The following is an 18,825-nucleotide window of genomic DNA, read 5'->3' on the forward strand; positions in this document are numbered from 1 at the left end:
CAATACTTATTTGCCTGCTTTTTCTGAAGCAACTCTTAAGAGTCACTTGAATTCTATTACTTGAAGAAATTGCATTTCTGCCTCCTAATGATCTTCTAACAAAGCAAGCACCTCATTTTATTAAGTCCAGCTACCCAGAGGAGCTGGTTCAAAGGGAAGTTAAGATATAGCAAAAACTGAGGTCTTTATCATTCCGATGTGAAAGAAGGTGACTATGTTATCAAACCTCACCAGGCCCGGCCTCCCAACTGCCAGCAGCAAGAACAAACAGATGTCAGGGCTATTTGTTTTCTTCAAAAATGACAGGAAATCAAAAATCTATCAGATAGATGTGTCAGCTGCACACCGCAAGCGGACTGGTTAGTGAGATTTATGCACCTCCCTCTTGGCTCAGGACAAAATCACCTTCTAACTATCAACACCAACTAGGATACACGTGCCACTGAGATATGGAAGCATCATTAGTGCGAGGAGGTACCCTACACAATGTGGTCAGGTTCTATGTGTGATTTTAAATTATGCACATTTGAAATGTGTAGTAGAACAGACCCCATGGAATGCTTTTTGAAAACACTGCGACATTCCAAAGCTCAAAACCTGAGTACACTGGACCTGGCACCTACAGTATCGCCACAGCAGAGTGCTACTGCACCTGCTAAACAAAACGCCTATATTTCCACCCCACTACGCATGTGCACTAGAACTTTATGAAGCAATTTTAATGGTCACTATTGCTGGTGTCTTAGCTTCATCGTTGTGATTGTTTTAATGCTTTTTCATGCCTTAAAATAACACCCTCCAACCCCTGGTCAGAGTTAAGGCTCATGCTATTATTAACTTTGGACTAGAGGCGAGATGTGATCAAATGATACATTTAAAACAAAACAAAGACCATACCACCACCAGGAGGCCACCTCATGCTAATTTAGGAGCCATCAAACTCTAATCCCTGGGAGAGGCAACTTTTCTTAAAGGGCCAGATGGTAAAAGATATGTCACAGCTCTATGCTTCTGCTGTAGCTGGAACATGACCAGGAACATAGCTGTGTTTCAATAAAACTTTATTTACAAAAGAGGCCACAGGTTAGATTTGACCTCTGGGTTACAGTTGGCTGACTTCTGCTCTTTAGCTATGGAGCTAATCCCTACCCCTCACCTCCCCCTCAGCCCTTTCTTTTAATGTAGCATTTTATTGCATATAAAAGAAGTTTCCCCACCTACATTCTCCCACTCTGGTAAATGTAATTTTGAGAAAATAAAAAGTTCCATTAAGATAGACATATTTCAAACTTGCCAAAATTCTGTAAAAACAGTCCAAAAAATGAGCTAAAAGGTGGGAGCAATAAGCTGGCAACAGCACTACAGGAACAGCAATGCCTCAAAATGTTCCATATCGTGTTTTTCATGATGTATACATTTGTCAAAACTTACCGAGTCATACACTGAAATTAGTCAATTTAATTGTGCTAATGAAGGCAATTTAACTGAGCAATGAAGCCAATTTTGAAAAAAGCGTAAAGCCTTGGCCTTAGCCCCTAATTTGCAGTGACTGTAGACCTCTGTGGTAAGAGTATACAGTACTTAATTCCTATTTGCCCCTGAGAGAACTGGTCATAAATGATGACAGTCTGAACTATGTAAATCCTTCAGGAACCCTGTTGCATTAAAGGCATTAAATGCAGCTCTCCTGCACTCAACTCCTCATAGCATCCAGACCTCAACTTCTTCACTTCAGGGAGAACTGGTTGCTTTTTAGAAACAACAAAAAGCCTCGGGATCATGACTTAGCTTTCTACCACAGTAAAACCAAAACCAAAAAACAAGAACATGGATCATTTAAGATGGGAGGTAATGCTTATTAAATTTCCACTTTTTCACTATAACCCTTTAAATCAAAACCACAGGCTGACGATTTCAAACATGAGGTGTTGTTGAGTCTCAACCCTTTTCAGTCATCTTTGCTCCACTGTGAAGCCTGTCAACCTTCAAGGAGGGGGAAGAAAAGATAAAAGTGTCAAACAAGAAGAGGCTGAGGTGCTAAACTCAGGGAAAAGCCAAACTCAGAAAATTACTCCTCCTCTGATTAAAGTTGATGGAAGATGTACACAATAATTTCAAAACGCCAGCTATCAGCTTTTGCAGGATCCTTGCATTTCAGCTGTCTCCAACTCCAAGATGGGAACTTATTTAAAGCAATCATTCTTAAAGTGTGGTCCCTGGAGCAGGCTCACCAGCATCCCCTGGACTCTGGTCAGAAACACAAAGTGCACTGGGACGACCCAGAGGGATGGTATGGGGAGGGAGGAGGGAGGAGGAGGGTTCAGGATGGGGAGCACATGTATACCTGTGATGGATTCATTTTGATATTTGGCAAAACTAATACAATTGTGTAAAGTTTAAAAAAAAAAGAAAAGAAACACAAAGCCCCAGGCTCCGCCCAGACCTCCTGAATCAGGAACTCAAGAGTGGGACTCACCACTCTGTGTTTACCAAATTCTCCAGCTGATTCTGACACTCCTAAAGTTTCCAAATCACTGATTTAAAGTCTGAAAACCAATATATACTTGTAAGTGGAGTTCCTCATTCTCTAATTGACCTGACTTTAGATTCCACCCTGCAGGGTAAGATGGGCTCTGTGCCCAAGTGCACAAGCACCAGAGGTCCTTGGTAAGCCTCACAAAGAGGCCAGCCTAGAAAAACAGGGGGATGTGGCCAAGTTATTCTCCACAACGTTCCCAAGAACAGAGCAGATGTGGGAGCACACCACATGTCGATTCCATGCCAACATTTTTTGAGCACCTGCCATGTGCCAGGCTTTCACTAGATGAAATTATCTTGCTTAGCCCTTCCAGTAATAAATAGATGTATCAGTATGTGTTAAGTATACAGAGGTTTAATATTCATCAGAATGGAATCAAACTCGCTAACAAGCAGAAACCCTTTATAATTCTCTACTCCTCACACCCAGGCCTGGCCAGCATGCTTTGAATGCTGAGGTTCTTGTATACAGATGTTCCTTTTGCTTCTTCTTTGGTTAACTGTTCTCAAACTTTATTGGATATCAAAGTTAGAGACCAGGTCATTTATACAAGACCCTGTATACTCTAGTTTAAAGCCAACATAAGGAACTTTGAGGTAATTCTGAATTACCCATGACAATGTTTGCTCTACTCAATGGTTTTACCTTCTCTCAGATGTTAAAAATCAAAGTCAGATGAATCATGTAAGATGCAAATCCACTAACTTATATTAGGCTTTTAGTCTCTCAGATAACTTTGTTCTGCCCTTCCCAGCAAGCATGCCATTCTCCTTGATGTAGATAATAAAAACTTAAGGAACTGAAAAGGAAGCACTTCTGGAATCCATCTGCTTATCTGTTAACCCGACATCACTTGCCCTGAAAGTGGCATGTGCTCCAGTACAAGTACTATCTGCCCATGGCATCTTCTGCTCATGGCAGGCATTGCTAATCAATCACAACACTCTTACCCAGAGCCCAAGAGTTATTCTCCAGGCCTTGGAATCCTCCTCAGTAGCATTTCAGACAGCCACCCCTGATCGGCAGGAGTACACATGACTGATGAAATATCTGTATTTCACTGGTCAATCAACATGCCCCTTTCTTATTTTTTTTTCCTGCTCCAAATACAGCTTTAAACCCCTGCTTTCACTGTTCTTTGGACACTAAAATTAAGCTTCAGTTAATTCTGAACTGCAGTTTCTACAACCTATGCTATCTTGAGGGTGGCAATCACGGTGGATTATATTGAGCAGTTTAAACAATCTAAGAGCAGTTGTAACCCAGCATGTAGTACAAAACTGCTCTGAAAATCAAAGAACCAAGCAAATAAAGGTATATAGAACAGATAATAAAAACACTTGCAAGAAGCATCCTGTGAGTATAACTGGGAAACATACAGCAAGAATAGCCCAGGGAGGCTGAACCATAATACTTAGGCTTATAAGCATGAAGACATGGCTTGAGTAAATAATTCTGATTTTGCTTTTGGTACTCACTGGTGATTTTTTATTCGGCTAAGGGGGCACCACACTGTTCCTTTAGCAGCATCTCCATTATTCTAATTCCCTATGGAGAGAAGAAAGAAACATCAAAATGCCACATTTCACGGACAAGCACTTTTACATTTATCACAACCTTTCCCTTCAAGGAATCCAAGCAATGGCCATGTATTCATTTCAGAAAAGTAGGCTTGTAGTCATATCTCGCATTTTTATAATATTCCATTCAGCAATTTTATATACATTATCTCCACATGTGCTCGGAACTACTTGGGGAAACAGGCAGAGCAGAGCTGTGAATCTTCCATTTTAAACATAAGAAAGCAATTCAAGCGACTTACTGAAAGTGATCCAGCTACTAAGTGGCACTGCCAGAGGTGGAATAATCATGGTGATAGTTAACACTATGGCACTGCCAGAGGTGGAATAACCATGGTGATAGTTAACACTACACTAGTGATACCAGAGATCACAGATCACTGTAACAGGTATAATGACGAAGAACAAGCCAGAAATTACTGACATGTGACACAGAGACACGGAATGAGCAGATGCTGTGGGAAAAACGATGCCAAAAACTTGCCTGGGGATTTCCCTGGTGGTCCAGTGATTAAGAATTTGCCTTCCAAAGCAGGGGAAATGGGTTTGATCCCTGGTCAGAGAACTAAGATCCCACAAGCCACAACCAGAGAAGCCTGCAGGCCACAACAAAGACCCAGCACAGCCAAAAACAAAAAAAAAAGACTTGCTCGATGTAGGGTGGCCACAAACCCTCAGTCTGTAAAATGTGCAATATCTCAATATCTGTGAGGTGTGATAAAGGGAGCTATGCCTGTGTTTACCAATACTTATCCAAGTGCTAGACTCAATGCTAAGGTCTGCATGGGCGTTATCTGGTGCACCGTTATCTGGTGGTGGGTACAAGGTGCATTACAGAGATCCTCCCCCTTCTGCCAGCACACAGCCACCCTCAGCCAAAGGGAGCTGCAGTACCTGAGGTCATGCCCCTCTCCAGGAGTGGCCCACATCGGATGGCTAGCTGATATAAGATAGAAAGACCCAGCCCCCCAGGTAAATTTGGGTCCGCTCGGAAGGGCATCCCATGGCCACAGATCCCCATGGGATCAGCTGGGTCCTTCATCACAACTGCACTGCAGTTCACGGTTACTTTCTGCCTGCTCCCCTCACTCCCTCACAAGAGTTGTTCCCAGGAGCCCACTCCAACAACCCTCTGCACAAAAATCTCCATCTGAGCCTGTGTCCGAGAGCCCAACCTTGTTTAATACACACAAAATTCCTGAACAGACACCCTCATTTCACTGATGAAGAAAACAGAAATTCAAAGAGGATTTAGTAATTCCCCCCACATTATACAGCTATTAAATAATAAAGCCAGAGGAAGAACACAGACACTGAATTCTGGTTTCAGGGGCACCCCTTAACATCACAAGGCTCACACCAAGGCTGAACACATCAAGTTGCCGGCCCACCCACCTCAGCTGGTCAAGTTCTACGCTGAAGGAAAGAAGACAGCAGATACTCCCTCTTTCCTTCTTGAAGGACAAGTTCTGTAGATCAGAGGCTAAACCTTCAGATGGAAAGGCAGGATGTAATTATGAACTGGAGTGTTAAGGAATTCAAAGCTGGGTTATCAGAAATGGGACACTGCACTCAGGGACAGGACAGAGGATAACAAAGCTAACTTAAATTGCAGCCTCAGGCCCCACACAGTAAGGCTTTGATTTCGGAGGACTCTAGTAGACCCCAGGGTGCTGTATTTTTAACTGGTGCTTCCCACAGTCAAGCAGGGCTAGGAAACACTGAGTGAACCTACAGGAGACAGTAGGGACTTCTTACCCGGGGTTTGTTCTGAGCCACAGGTAGGGAATGCATCTCTAGAGAAGACAACACAATATACTGAGTACTAAAGTACACTGAGGGCTGCCCTGGTGGCTCAAAGGTAAAGAACCATCAGCAAGGAAGGAGACATGAGTTCAATCCTTGGGGCGAGAAGATCCCCCTGGAGAAGGAAATGGCAACCTATTCCAGTATTCTTGCCTGGAGAATCCCATGGACAGAGGAGCCTGGTGGGCTACAGTCCACAGGGTCACAGAGTCGGACTCGACTGAGCAACTTCACTCACTCATAAACAGAGGAACCTGGTGGGCTACAGTCCATGGGGTCGCAAAAGAGTAGGACACAACTTAATAACTAAACACCACCACCAAAAGTACACTAAACAAAAGTTAACATTTCCTTGAGGTTCCTTGAGGTTTTCCAAAGGTCCTTCAGATTTCTAGCCATTGTTGTTGTTCAGTCACCCAGTCATGTTCGACTCTTTGCAATCCCATGGACTGAGGCACACCAGGCCTCCCTGTCCCTCACCATCTCCCAGAGTTTGCCCAAGTTCATGTTCATTGCATCAATGATGCCATACAGCCATCTCATCCTCTGACTCCCTCTTCTCCTTCTGCCCTCAATCTTTCCCAGCATCAGGGACTTCTCCATTGACTCAGCTGTTTGCATCAGATGACCAAAATACTGGAGTTTCAGCTTCAGCATCAGTCCTTCCAATGAGTATTCAGGGTTGAGTTCCCGTAAGATTGAGTGGTTTGATCTCCTTGCTGTCCAAGGGACTCTCAGGAGTCTTCTCCAGCACCACAAATATAGCCACTATCTTAAAAGGAAGAAATATTAACTAAAGGATCTTGTTGATGCCAAGAAGCATGGAATGTGGGGCGAACCCAAACATCAGACTATAGGGCCAGGAGCCCTGATGAGTACCCTGCTGGGTACCTCAGGCTCCTCACTTTTACCAAGGCATCACTTAGACCAGAGAGTTCAGGGCACCCGGAAGCTGATTAAACAGTGGAACCCACAAAAGCAAATACAGATTCCCAGCCCTGCCCGGACCCCTACAATCAGAACTTCCAAGGCTGGAGCATGGAGTCTGCAGACAGTCCTCTTGTGGTTCTGAAGCACAACTTGTTCAAATATGAGAATTTTTTTTAAAAAAAAGGCAGCTGGATACCACCTCCTGACACTGATGAAACTGTCCTTAATCATTTCTGAAGATACAGCACATACTCTTAGAGCTATTTACCTTTTTAATTAGACAAGAAAGGAGGGGTTGGGGATGAAACAAATGGAATGACATTTAAACTAATTCTGCTCTCACTCATTCAACAACAGAACCAGTTCACAAATATTTACTGGGCACCTGCCCATGTGCACTGGAGAGTAAATGGTGAACAAATCTAAATCCCTGCCTGCATGGAACATATGGACTAGTAGATTTCATTCCCCTTGTCTCGTTTTTTTTTTTTTTCCTTTTCCCTTTGGTTCAACAAACCCCTGGGCAATAATTAAATGCCTTCCTTCTCTTTTCAGGATGAATAAAAACAGCCATGTTAATTCTGTTGCAAGCTTCTTTTTATAGAGTGGGCCCCAAAATCTAGTCGGTATGTCTTTAAAACCAGAAAAACAGACTCCTTCCTTAGAAGTGAGCACCAGTGAACTCTTCCCATCTGTCTAAATTAAGAACGCCACCATTTACTGAGCTGAGAGCTAGCTGATGTAAGTGAAGACTTTGGGGTGTGCCTTGGGAATTCAAAGACATTATTTATTGAATCAATTAAGCTTACAATGTGACAGTTGATTTTCTTTCCCTTTTACCCCCTCTTTCACATCACTTCAGTCTTTTTAAGTAGAACAGTTAGAAATAGAAGGTGGAGAACAAGGGCAAATAGAGAGACCCATAAAATGAATTAAAAACAAAAAAGGCCTACCAGGGAGGCCCAGCCATTATTTAGTACTCTCTTTGGTAAGGAGGGACCAAATCAAAACCCAGTCAATAGAGTCCTTTGAAATAAAGTCTCTTAAAATCCAACTCCCAAGAGATCAGGCTTAAAGGGGCTAAATTTACACCACTTATCACACAATGATGCCTGAAATGCAAAACAAACATTGCTTGGACCCACCTTTATAGATAGAGCTTAACTCAAAAGCTTTTTGGACTGATGAGCCATAAAGCAGCTTGATTTTATTATTTCCTTCCCCTCTGAGCATTTTTTCCCCTGTTTCCCAGCCATCTTTCTCTATTTGCCAACGTACAGACATGGGAGCCCTCCCACTCTCATCTCCTTCATTCCAGGGCTAAGCTGGCCAGATGGGTCCCCAGGGAGGAGACCCAGAGTCGCATTTTTCAAATTCAAAACACTTCACAAATTCCCCTATTCTCAGAGCATTTGAGAAAGCTAATTATTACAGAAAATGAAAAGCTTGCCTGAAGAGGAGGCAGAGAAAGTTACTAAAGGTGGCTAGATCCAGACAGTATATTTATTTTATTATCAAACAGATGCTTCTTTAAGAAGCTCGGACTTAAATTCAGGAGGTCCTGAGGAGGCTGGCATGAAGGAGGACTGCAGAAGCTGCAGTTTGAGTAAGACCCAAGCCTGGCTGTGACTGTGACATACAGAGTGAAGGGAAGGTCCAAGCAGAGGAGAAGAGAGGAATATCAGACCTTACAAAAATTACAAAGTCCTTAGGGAATTCCCTGGTGGTCCAGTGTTTAGGATTCTGCACTTCCATTGACAGAGGCCTGGGTTTGATCCCTGGTCAGGGAACTAAGATCATACCAGCTTAAAAAAAATTACAAAATTCCAAAGCAGTTCTAAAAGACACATCTGTAGGGGGGTCTTAACAAAAGAGCTGCTCACCTAATTATCACAATAATACAAGATTGGCCATAATTAGATGAAGAATAACTATTTGTGTACTTAGTGTTTAACCAGAAGCTAGGTACTGCGATAACCAGCTTAAGCACCAGAAGACTTCTCCCACTGCTGAAAAGAAAGCATTCTTGTGCATCATGGCTTTGGAATAAGTACCAGGGACAATATTAGCGCCCACTGTGTATAAAAGACTGCACTGATGCTGTGAGGAATGAGCTGCATGTAAGGCATGATGCTTCTGTTCAAGGGGTCATCGATTTCTTGGGAGGAATTACGAGGAATGCAAAATAACTGAAAAACAAGACAGCCTCTGAGAAGTATTACCATGTTTAGAAAAAAAAAAAAAAGTTCAATTGAAGAAGGAAAGTACACACTGATCCTGCATGAAGGGAGGACCTAGAGAAGCTGCTGGAAGATGAATGGTTTGAACAAGACCCAAGCCTGGCTGTGAACATGACATAAAGAGCGAGGGGAATGTCAAGCATTGCGGGGACTAACAACAGGCATGGGGGCGGGAACATCAGTGCTTGTGCGGTTAAGCGTCCGCCTTCCGGAGGGGGAGGAAGTGGACTGGATGCAGCAGCAATGAGAGTATTACACTTCCCATGTTTCCACGCCCCCCACCACCACCTGCTCACACACACCCTTCCTCCCACCTCAGCTCTGCTCTTTCCTAGAAGAGACAAAAGCACATACAACTTTCCATAAATAGCCCTGTAATTATGCAACAACACTCAGATTTAGGGCCAAGTCCAATTTAACTGTGAAACTTTGGGCATTTTACTTAGATTCTCTAATCATCAACTGTCTCATCTTTGAAGGAGATGATGTAGTAACAGGCTTTTCGTAAGAATCAGTCAAAATAATAATGTTTTATCTGGTTACCAGAGTACCCAGCTTCTGGTAAATACTCAGTAAATAAATAGTTGTTCATCTAAATCTCTTTCGTGACCATCTAATCTCACTAGAATGCAAATTCCATTAAGGCTGAGAGCCTTGTCTGTCTTGTACAAGTTGTGACCCCTAGAAGAACAACACCCAGTACACAGAAGGCCTGCAGTGAATGTCTACTGAAGGAATGAATCTATCATTCAACCAATTAATCATCGGTTTACAAGGCTACCACATTAGATGAGAAGGTGCTCAGAGACAGGGAGCAACAGTTACTTACATTTGAATCTTTACTGTCCAGCGCAGAATTTGGCACAAAACACATGCTCAATATTTATGAATCATAAGGCTGATCAACTGATTAGTTCTGAATGCCAGGCTGATGAGTGTTAGTTTTGGAATTATAGTGCGATCGGCCCAGTAGTTAGCATCCTAGACAGTGTGGTAAAAGGTCAGGATAATACGAGTTGCCATAGGAAATGAAAAAACAAAAACAAGTAAAGAATAGAAGTATGAACGATAAATGGGAGGGAATGTTGTGGAAAGAGCTGACTGACAGCAGCTTGGAGGCCTGAAAATGGGACCTAAATCCGGATCAGCCAAGAGGAGCTAGAAAGCGAGGTCATCCCAGGTGCCGAGTGTGCTTTATAAAACCACTCACCTCCTGCTAAGAACGTACGCAGCAAGTTTACTTTAAAAACCTCACTTCTCTTTTGATTCTCAACTTTTTTAAGTTGGTTTACATAAAACTTCCCCAGAATCTTTTTATTTACTTTATATAGAATCCTAACAGAACCAATAAAAAACAGAATAAGAAAATGTTGCTTTCCCTGCTTCAGTGTTCCACTGCTTTTATAGTAAAATTCACCTTCTTTACCACGGTTAGAAGGCTCCAGGTGATCTGCCTCTAGCCCACTTCAACCGCAGAAAGGAAGGAAGGAATGAGGAAGGGGGACAGGGAGGGAGAGACAGAAAGGGAGGAATCCACGCTCAGGAAGAGAAACATTGCTCAATGCTTCTCCAGAAAAAGATCTTTTCCACAATAAAGTGTCTTTTATTCTGAGGCTTTTATATCTGGCATTTCGCATTTATTAAACTGGGATAACACCAGACTACAGCAAGAGTTAAAATGTCCTGGCACATACTGTGTGCCAGGCACTGTGCGGAGTGTTTTACCTGCATCGGCTTATTTTACCCTCCTATCTGCCTTAGAGATGATTTTTTTTGGATGAGTCCCAAGGCTCATCTTGATTTCACCCAATACAATCAGGATTAACTCTGAATATTCATTAGAAGGACTGACACTGAGGCTTCAGCTTCAGTACAATACTTTGGCCACCTGCTTCGAAGAACCGACTCACTGGAAAAGACCCTGATGCTGGGAAAGGTTGAGGGCAGTAGAAGAAGGGGGCGACAGAGGATGAGATGGTTGGATGGTATCACTGCTTCAGTGGACATGAGTTTGAGTAAACTCCAGAGATAGCGAAGGACAGGGAAACCTGGTGAGCTGCAGTCCATTGGTATGCAAAGAGTCAGACACGACTTAGTGACTAAACAACAACAATCAGGATTTAGAGTCCAGGATTCAGGATCCTAGAACACCGGAGAGCTGTAGGGTTTTAATGAGACTGCACGCATTAAGGCACCTAGTGTGATGTTGGGTACACAGCAAGAGTTTTTCTTCCTTTCCATATCGATCCTGCTCAAAGAGCCTGATATATATATAAATCAGATATTTCAGCCCTGCACCCAAACTAAATGACAAGATTCTTAATACACAAATCAATATTTAATCATATCTACAAACTATTTTAAATACAATGCTTTTCAAGTAGGAATATCCTAACAGACTGTATGACTTCAGTATCATTTTCCCACAGGGGCTAATAAACTCTTGAGTAAGATTTATTTTTATTTTGATAAGTAACTCAACATTCTTAGGTGTAACTGCAGAACATTAAATTGATTCAATAATTCAGATGTCTCTGCTTCAATTTATAAATCTTCCTCTCTTCTTCAGGAGAATATTTAATCTCGGATTTGTAAAAGGAAAAGAATATATCCCCAAATAATAAAAATCTAAAAACTTGCAAAGGACACTATATTATTCAGTCCAGATAAGAAACTCTCAGCAAAGAAATGAAAGCAGCCCATCCAGTTTAGGGAGTTGTCCTGGGATCAAATATCACAATGAGAGATGACAGAGCCTTTTCCACACTGCCAATTTGCAAATGACCCTTGACTTGAAATCGACCTTTTAGTGGCTAAAGGCCTTTAGTCATTGGTCTCCCACAATCCAATGTGACTCAGTAAGTGTATTTTCAATTTTTTTAAATGTGACTTGTATAAAATTTCAGTTTTCCTCAGACTTCGTGCAAAATATGCCCTGTTCATATGTATCTGTCAGATATAATTAGCAGTAATTTTTTTACTTAGTCGTGTCTGACTCTTTTGAGACCCCATGGACTGTAGCCCACAGGATCCTCTGTCCACAGGATTTTTAGGCAAGAATACTGGAGTGGGTTGCCATTTCCTCCTGTAGGGGATTTTCCAGACCCAGGGATCAAACCTGCAACTCCTGTGTCTCCAGCATTGCAGGTGGATTCTTTACCTGCTGAGACATCAGGGAAGCCCAGTGATTTTTTTTAAACATCAGGCTACCCTCCCACACTGGCCAGTGCCACATCCACCTATGACATTTCTGACAACTGATCATCTTGCTTAGAAACCTCCATTGATGGGATGCTCTTTACTCCTTATTCCTTCTATCTCAGGCCTCATTACAACACAATCTTCCTTACATTGAAGCAGCACTGGCTGGGTGCCTGGCACCAAAGGGTCCCAGTACCAAGTCTTGTGCCAACTCTTATCCTGCTGCTGCTGCTGCTAAGTCTCTTCAGTCGTGTCCGACTCTGTGCGACCCCATAGACGGCACACCACCAGGCTCCCCCGTCCCTGGGATTCTCCAGGCAAGAACACTGGAGTAGGTTGCCATTTCCTTCTCCAATGCATGAAAGTGAAAAGTAAAAGTGAAGTCGCTCAGTCGTGTCCGACTCTTAGCGACCCCATGGACTGCAGTCTACCAGGCTCCTCCGTCCATGGGATTTTCCAGGCAAGAGTACTGGAGTGGGTCGCCAGTGCCTTCTCCAAACTCTTATCCTACCAAACTAAAAGACAACAGGGTTCCTATCAATTCCCTTTATTAGCTTTTTTTTTTTTTTCGCTATTCATCAGGTTTTTTGCTCAGTCATAATTTCCCCTTGTTTTTTCCCCGTTCTGAGAGAGACAATGGCTAACAGCATGCTTGTACATTTAATCAGTGAACTGTCCCTAAAAGAATAAATAAATCCAACCGTCGCCTAGATAATAGATAAATCCAATGGATGCCCAGACAATTTTCTTTTAATCTTTTATCTCTACTTTTCTCCTTCCCCTAAATTCTCAAATTTCTATAATAGCCTTCTTTACAAGCAGGGCCAGTCTGTTGACTTTGAATTATGTATTTTCTTTGAACAAAATATAATTTTCCAAAGCCTTATTTTGGTCAAAACTATATCCCACCAAAGCCTGTGACTTCCCTGGTGGTCCAGTGGTTAAGAATCCACCTTGCAATGCAAGGGATATGGGTTCCATCTCTGGTTGGGTAACTAAGATCCCACAAACTGTGGAGTGACTAAGCCAACTCACTGCAACTACTGAACCCATGCACCCCAATGGAAGACCTCCATGACATAATGAAGACCCCTTGTGCGGCAGCTAAGACTTGACGCAGCCAAAAAAAAAAAAAAAACAACCAATCAACCCATCCCACCAGATCTCAACAATACTGAGGCTAACAATTTATCTGGGGCGTACTCAATGCTGCGGGGCTTTGCCTACATTATCACATTTAATCCTCTCAACAGTCTTACAAGGTGCTATTTTTACTCTCACCATTACAGGTAAGAAAACTGGGCATGAATAGGTTATTCAAGGTCACATGGCTAGTAAGTAGCCAACCTGGAATTTAAACCTGGATCTCTCCCACTTTTTCCACAATGGGTACTCACAGTGCATCTGTGTCTGTGAAATGGGAGGAGGGAAGAGAACACACACACACACATCCTTGTAGGATCACTGTGAGGATTCAAAGAGGCAAGACACAAAGCTGCTGACACACGACAGTGTCATTAACCATCACCTTCCATTCCCCCTATGGCCTGGAAAGTAGCTACCGATTTCTCTATGGACCTAAATCTGACTGGGGGCCTCACAAACTTAAAGAACTTTTGCATCCATATGTGCTACCGGGTATTGGGACGCGCACAACAAGGGACGGCAGTTGGTGGTCAGTGACCTGAGGAAACGTCAGCAGGGGCTCACCTTGTGCTTGTTCATATTTTATGAACACAGAGAATATTTCACTTGCTCGCAACATCACCTCTAAGAGTTAGTTTAATACTGCTGCCTGATAACACTGAGCTCAGCAGGGTAAACCAGCCTTCCTAGGTCACAGACGTCGTCTGCAACAGAGACGGAACTAGGTAGAATCTAAGCCTGATTGCTGAGAGGCTGGGGCCCAACGGGCTATGCTGAGCACGTTACAGGCCTTGTCTTATGTAACCCTCAAACCCAAGCTATGAAACAGAAACATGTGTCCTTGTGCTCAGTTGCTCCGTCATGACCGACTCTCTTTGACCCCATGGAACGTAGCCCACCAGGCTCCTCTGTCCATGTGATTTTTCAGGTATGAATACTGGAGTGGGCTGCCATTTCCTTTTCAGGGGATCTTCCTGAACCAGGGATCGAACCCACATCACCTGCATTGGCAGGCAGATTCTTCACTGCTGAGCCACCTGGGAAGCCCTGAGGAAAGCGAAATTCAGATGAGGTAAGTGACCTGATCAAAGGCTCTCAGCTAGTAAGTGCAGAGTCTAGATTCACATCCAGGTTTTTTGTGACTCTAAGCCCTAAACACACCACCTCCCTAAAGAGATTTGTTAGCTTTCCTGTTTGTCATTTTTTCACCTTGGGCATAGTCCTTCCTGCCATCATAAAGTTATTTCTATCTATATCTGGGTGGTTTTAATCTTACAAATTTAGGGGAGGCAGGTGAAACCAAATTACATACAGTTCTTGGAACTGTCCTAAGAATAAAAGCACCTCACCACAGCTCCAAATCCATTTCATGTTCTGTTGATAGCAAGTGAAGCTCCTTCGTGCACCCTGCAGAAATCAGAGGACACACTTGGGCGCTGGAAGCGCTTCTGTTTCAGCACAGCATCTGCTGATTAGAACTCCTTGCTTGGTCAAATGCCAATCCGGAGAGCCCTTACTTCCCCTGAAAGGCCTTTCAGTGCTAAGCATGATCATTGCTTCTTGGGGACAAAACCAGAGGAGGGAGAATGAGGAATCAGGTTACAACTTGGCCAGCGTCCAAGGGAACATGAGCAACAGAGATATAACAGTGAAGCTCACCTTCACTGCCCATCCTTCATGTGACCTGGGGAGTGGCAGAACAGTAAGTTTAAGGTGAGATGCTTTTTTTAAAAGCATTTAATTTCACAAAACAAGAGCAGCCAGGACAAAAGCTACATATACATGCCTAAAAGAGAAAAATCTCTATACACAAAAAACAATCTAAAGATAACCCACAGGCTGTTTTTTAAGCATCAATCATTTGCAGAGGGGTGGGGGGGGGGGGTGGGAAATACTGGGTAGCACTTACAGATGTAAAAGTTCTTTAAAATTCCCAGGCCCTGTAATGAACTGATATGGGGAAAGGAGAGACTGAAGAAATGGAAGTAATAACATAGCTGATACTTTTAAAAGTTGCTCTAATATTTCAACTGCTAACTAAACAGGGCGTTATTGGTTAATCCTTAGGCTCATACTCTTTGTACTGTTCGGTCCCAGATATTCCTGTGTGGATTAATAACCCCCATGTGGATAATGTTCTAACTCTTAACAGCTGTCTTGAATGTTAATAAAATCTAATAAAATTCTTCCCTTCAATTAAAAAATCTGAGGCTTGTAAAAAAAAATACATTCAAACACCCTTCACTCGGTGAACTGCAAGGGTAGAATTCCTCTTAAATAAGCAGGGTGGTAAGTAATTCTGCCTCTCGTTCTGAGGCTCATGCAAAATGCTCAGGGCTGAGGGACAACTCTTATTCACACCTTGTTTGAGATTTGGTCAACAAAGTCAGGCTCCTTGGGAAATCATTTGTTAGACTGGCTGGAGTGTAAAAGGGTACAGTGTGGAAAAATTAAGATTAGCAGGAATATGCAACCTAGTCATCAAGTGTTCGGACTCAGGATCCAACTGCCTGCTTTGAACAAGGATTTTACCACTCACTAGCTGGGTGATCTTCGGCAAGTCAACTCACTTCTCTGAGCCTGGTCATCCATAAAAATCATACTTATCTCAGAGAATTGTTGAGCAATTGGGAGGAGCTAATGCATGTAACGTATTAAGTATGATGACCGGGGCAAGAACATGTTCAACAAAATATTACTTGCTACTGTTTTCTTTCCTGTTGCCCTAAGAGATAAAAAACTTCTTTGCTTTTAAGATTTTTTTAAAAGATAATACAATGGAAATATTAAGCAGTCTTACTACTTTTGGAAAATAATACACTAGGATATACATTTGTTCACTAATTCACTAAATATTTATTGGGCACTAACTGTGTGCTAGATACTGAAGACAATGTGGTAAGATCCACTCAGAAGCCTATCATTCAGTGAGGGAGACAAAAAATACATTCAAAGAGTCATGAAAATACTCACAAACCAATATGGATAAAGAAAATATCTTGGCACACATACAGTGGGAAATTACTCAGCCATAAAAAGGGAATGAAATTGTGCCACTTGTAGAGATGTGGAGGAGCCCAGAGACTATTATACAGAGTGAATTAAGTCAGAAAAACAAATATTAGCACATATATAAAGACTTAGAAAAATACTATGGATGAACCTATTTGCAAAAGCAGAAATAGAGACGCAGACACACAGAGAACAAACGTATGGACACCAAGGGGGAAGAGGAGGGCCTGGGATGAATTGGGAGACTTGGGCTGACAAATAGAGACACAGACTATTGACACTAGGTATAAAGTAGATAACTAATGAGAACTTACTGAACAGCACAGAGAACTCTACTCAGTGCTTGTGGTGACCTAAATGGGAAAGAAATCCAAAAAGGGGTGATATATGTAAACATATTTATTCACTGTGCTGTACAGCAGAAACTAACACAGCACTGTAAAGCAACTATTTTGTTGTTGGTGTAATTGCTAAGTCATGTCCAAGAGAAGACAATGGCACCCCACTCCAGTACTCTTGCCTGGAAAATCCCATGGATGGAGGAGCCTGGTGGGCTGCAGTCCATGGGGTCTCGAAGAGTCGGACACAAATGAGCGACTTCACTTTCACTTTTCACTTGTATGCATTGGAGAAGGAAATGGCAAACCACTCCAGTGTTCTTGCCTGGAGAATCCCAGGGACGGGGGAGCCTGGTGGGCTGCTGTCTATGGGGTCGCACAGAGTCGGACACGACTGAAGCGATTTAGCAGCAGCAGCAGCAGGAAGTCATGTCCAACTCTTATGGTCTCTTTTGAGACCCCATGGACTGTAGCCAGCCAGGCTCTTCTGTCCAGGGACTTTCCAAGGAAAGTATAGTGGAGTGGGTTGCCATTTCCTTCTCCCTGGATATGGGAAGGAAATCCAAGAAACAGATGATAAATGTAAACACATCTGATTCACTTTGCTGTACAGCAGACATTAACACAACATTGTAAAGCAACTATACGCCAATAAAAATTAACTTAAAAAAAAAGTGAATGCAGGAGATGATACCCTGATCTTTCAACTGTACAATTCAATAATAAACCTTATTCTAATGGTTTCATAAAAAGAAAAAAAAAAGAAGAAAATACTTACATACCAGTAACATTTAGGGAATTTTTCTAAGGTAATGATATAAAATAGGAAGGACTCTGTGTATAAAGATGTTTCACATGGCCTTGTTTACAATGGTAGGACTCAGAAAGAACTTTGGTGCTCAATACTGAAGAAATGGTGAAATCAATTGTTATACAACTACTTAATGAATATTATGCAGTCATTTTTGGGGGCTCCAAAATCACTGCAGATGGTGACTGTAGCCATGAAATTAAAAAAATCTTGCTCCTTGGAAGAAAAGTTATGACCAACCTAGACAGCATATTAAAAAGCAGAGACATGATTTTGCCAACAAAGGTCCATCTAGTCAAGGCTATGGTTTTTCCAGTAGTCATGTATGGATGTGAGAGTTGGACTATAAACAAAGCTGAGTGCCGATGAACTGATGCTTTTGAACTGTAGTGTTGGAGAAGACTCTTGAGAGTCCCTTGGACGGCAAGGAGATCCAACTAGTCCATCCTAAAGGGAATCAGTCCTGAATATTCATTGGAAGCACTGATGCTGAAGCTGACACTCCAATACTATCTGAAAAGACCCTGATGCTAGGAAAGATTGAAGGTGGGAGGAGAAGGGGATGACAAAGGATGAGATGGTTGGATGACTCAATGGATATGAGTTTGAGTAAACTCCAGGAGTTGGTGATGGACAGGGAGGCCTGGCATGCTGCAGTCCATGGAGTTGCAAAGAATTGGACACGACTGAGCAACTGAACTGAACTGAATGCAGTCATTAAAATGATGGCTTCACTGAGAGCTCTAAGCTGTGCACTGCAACTACTGAAGCCCTGGTAACCCAGAGCCCGTGCTTCACAAGAGAAGCCACCTCGATGAGAAGCCCGCGCACTGCAACTGGAAAACAGCCACCGCTCGCCACAACTAGAGAAAGCCCATGCAAAGTAACAAAGACTCAGAGGAGCCAAAAATAAAGTAAATAAATCAGCCTATAAGATACAAAGAATGAGTTATATTTTCCAATGAGGCTATGTTATGAGACCATGAAATGTAATACTCTAGAATTCATTGAAAAGAAATGTTTCTGTTAAAGGTCAGAGGATATATTAAAATTGCTGTAAGCAAAATATATTAAAAAAAAAATGATGGCTTCAAAGTTTGTGTAGTTACTGTGAAATGCATTTGTGATAAAATAGTACTTGAAAAAAAGCAAGACATAAAATTGTACTTATACTATAATTATGAGTGCTTGAAATCTGCACATAAAAGACTAGAAGGAAATA

The 18,825-nt window shown here is 42.4% G+C and overlaps 1 protein-coding gene across 5 annotated transcripts in view; it reads right to left on the bottom strand.

Annotated features, from left to right (window-relative positions):
- Window positions 1-18,825, bottom strand: part of PRELID2 (PRELI domain containing 2) — a 597,505-nt gene that overhangs the window by 519,135 nt on the left and 59,545 nt on the right. For all 5 annotated transcript variants that reach the window (XR_009737613.1, XR_009737615.1, XR_009737614.1 and 2 more), the window contains one exon: window positions 4,018-4,087. Coding sequence is in view for 2 of the 5 variants with exons in the window: in XM_061423856.1 (XP_061279840.1) it covers window positions 4,028-4,087 (60 nt within the window). In the remaining 3 variants the exon portion in view is untranslated. The remainder of the gene's footprint in view (window positions 1-4,017; window positions 4,088-18,825) is intronic.

This window comes from Bos javanicus, chromosome 7 (genome assembly GCF_032452875.1).
Source record: "Bos javanicus breed banteng chromosome 7, ARS-OSU_banteng_1.0, whole genome shotgun sequence".
Taxonomy (NCBI): Eukaryota; Metazoa; Chordata; class Mammalia; order Artiodactyla; family Bovidae; genus Bos; species Bos javanicus.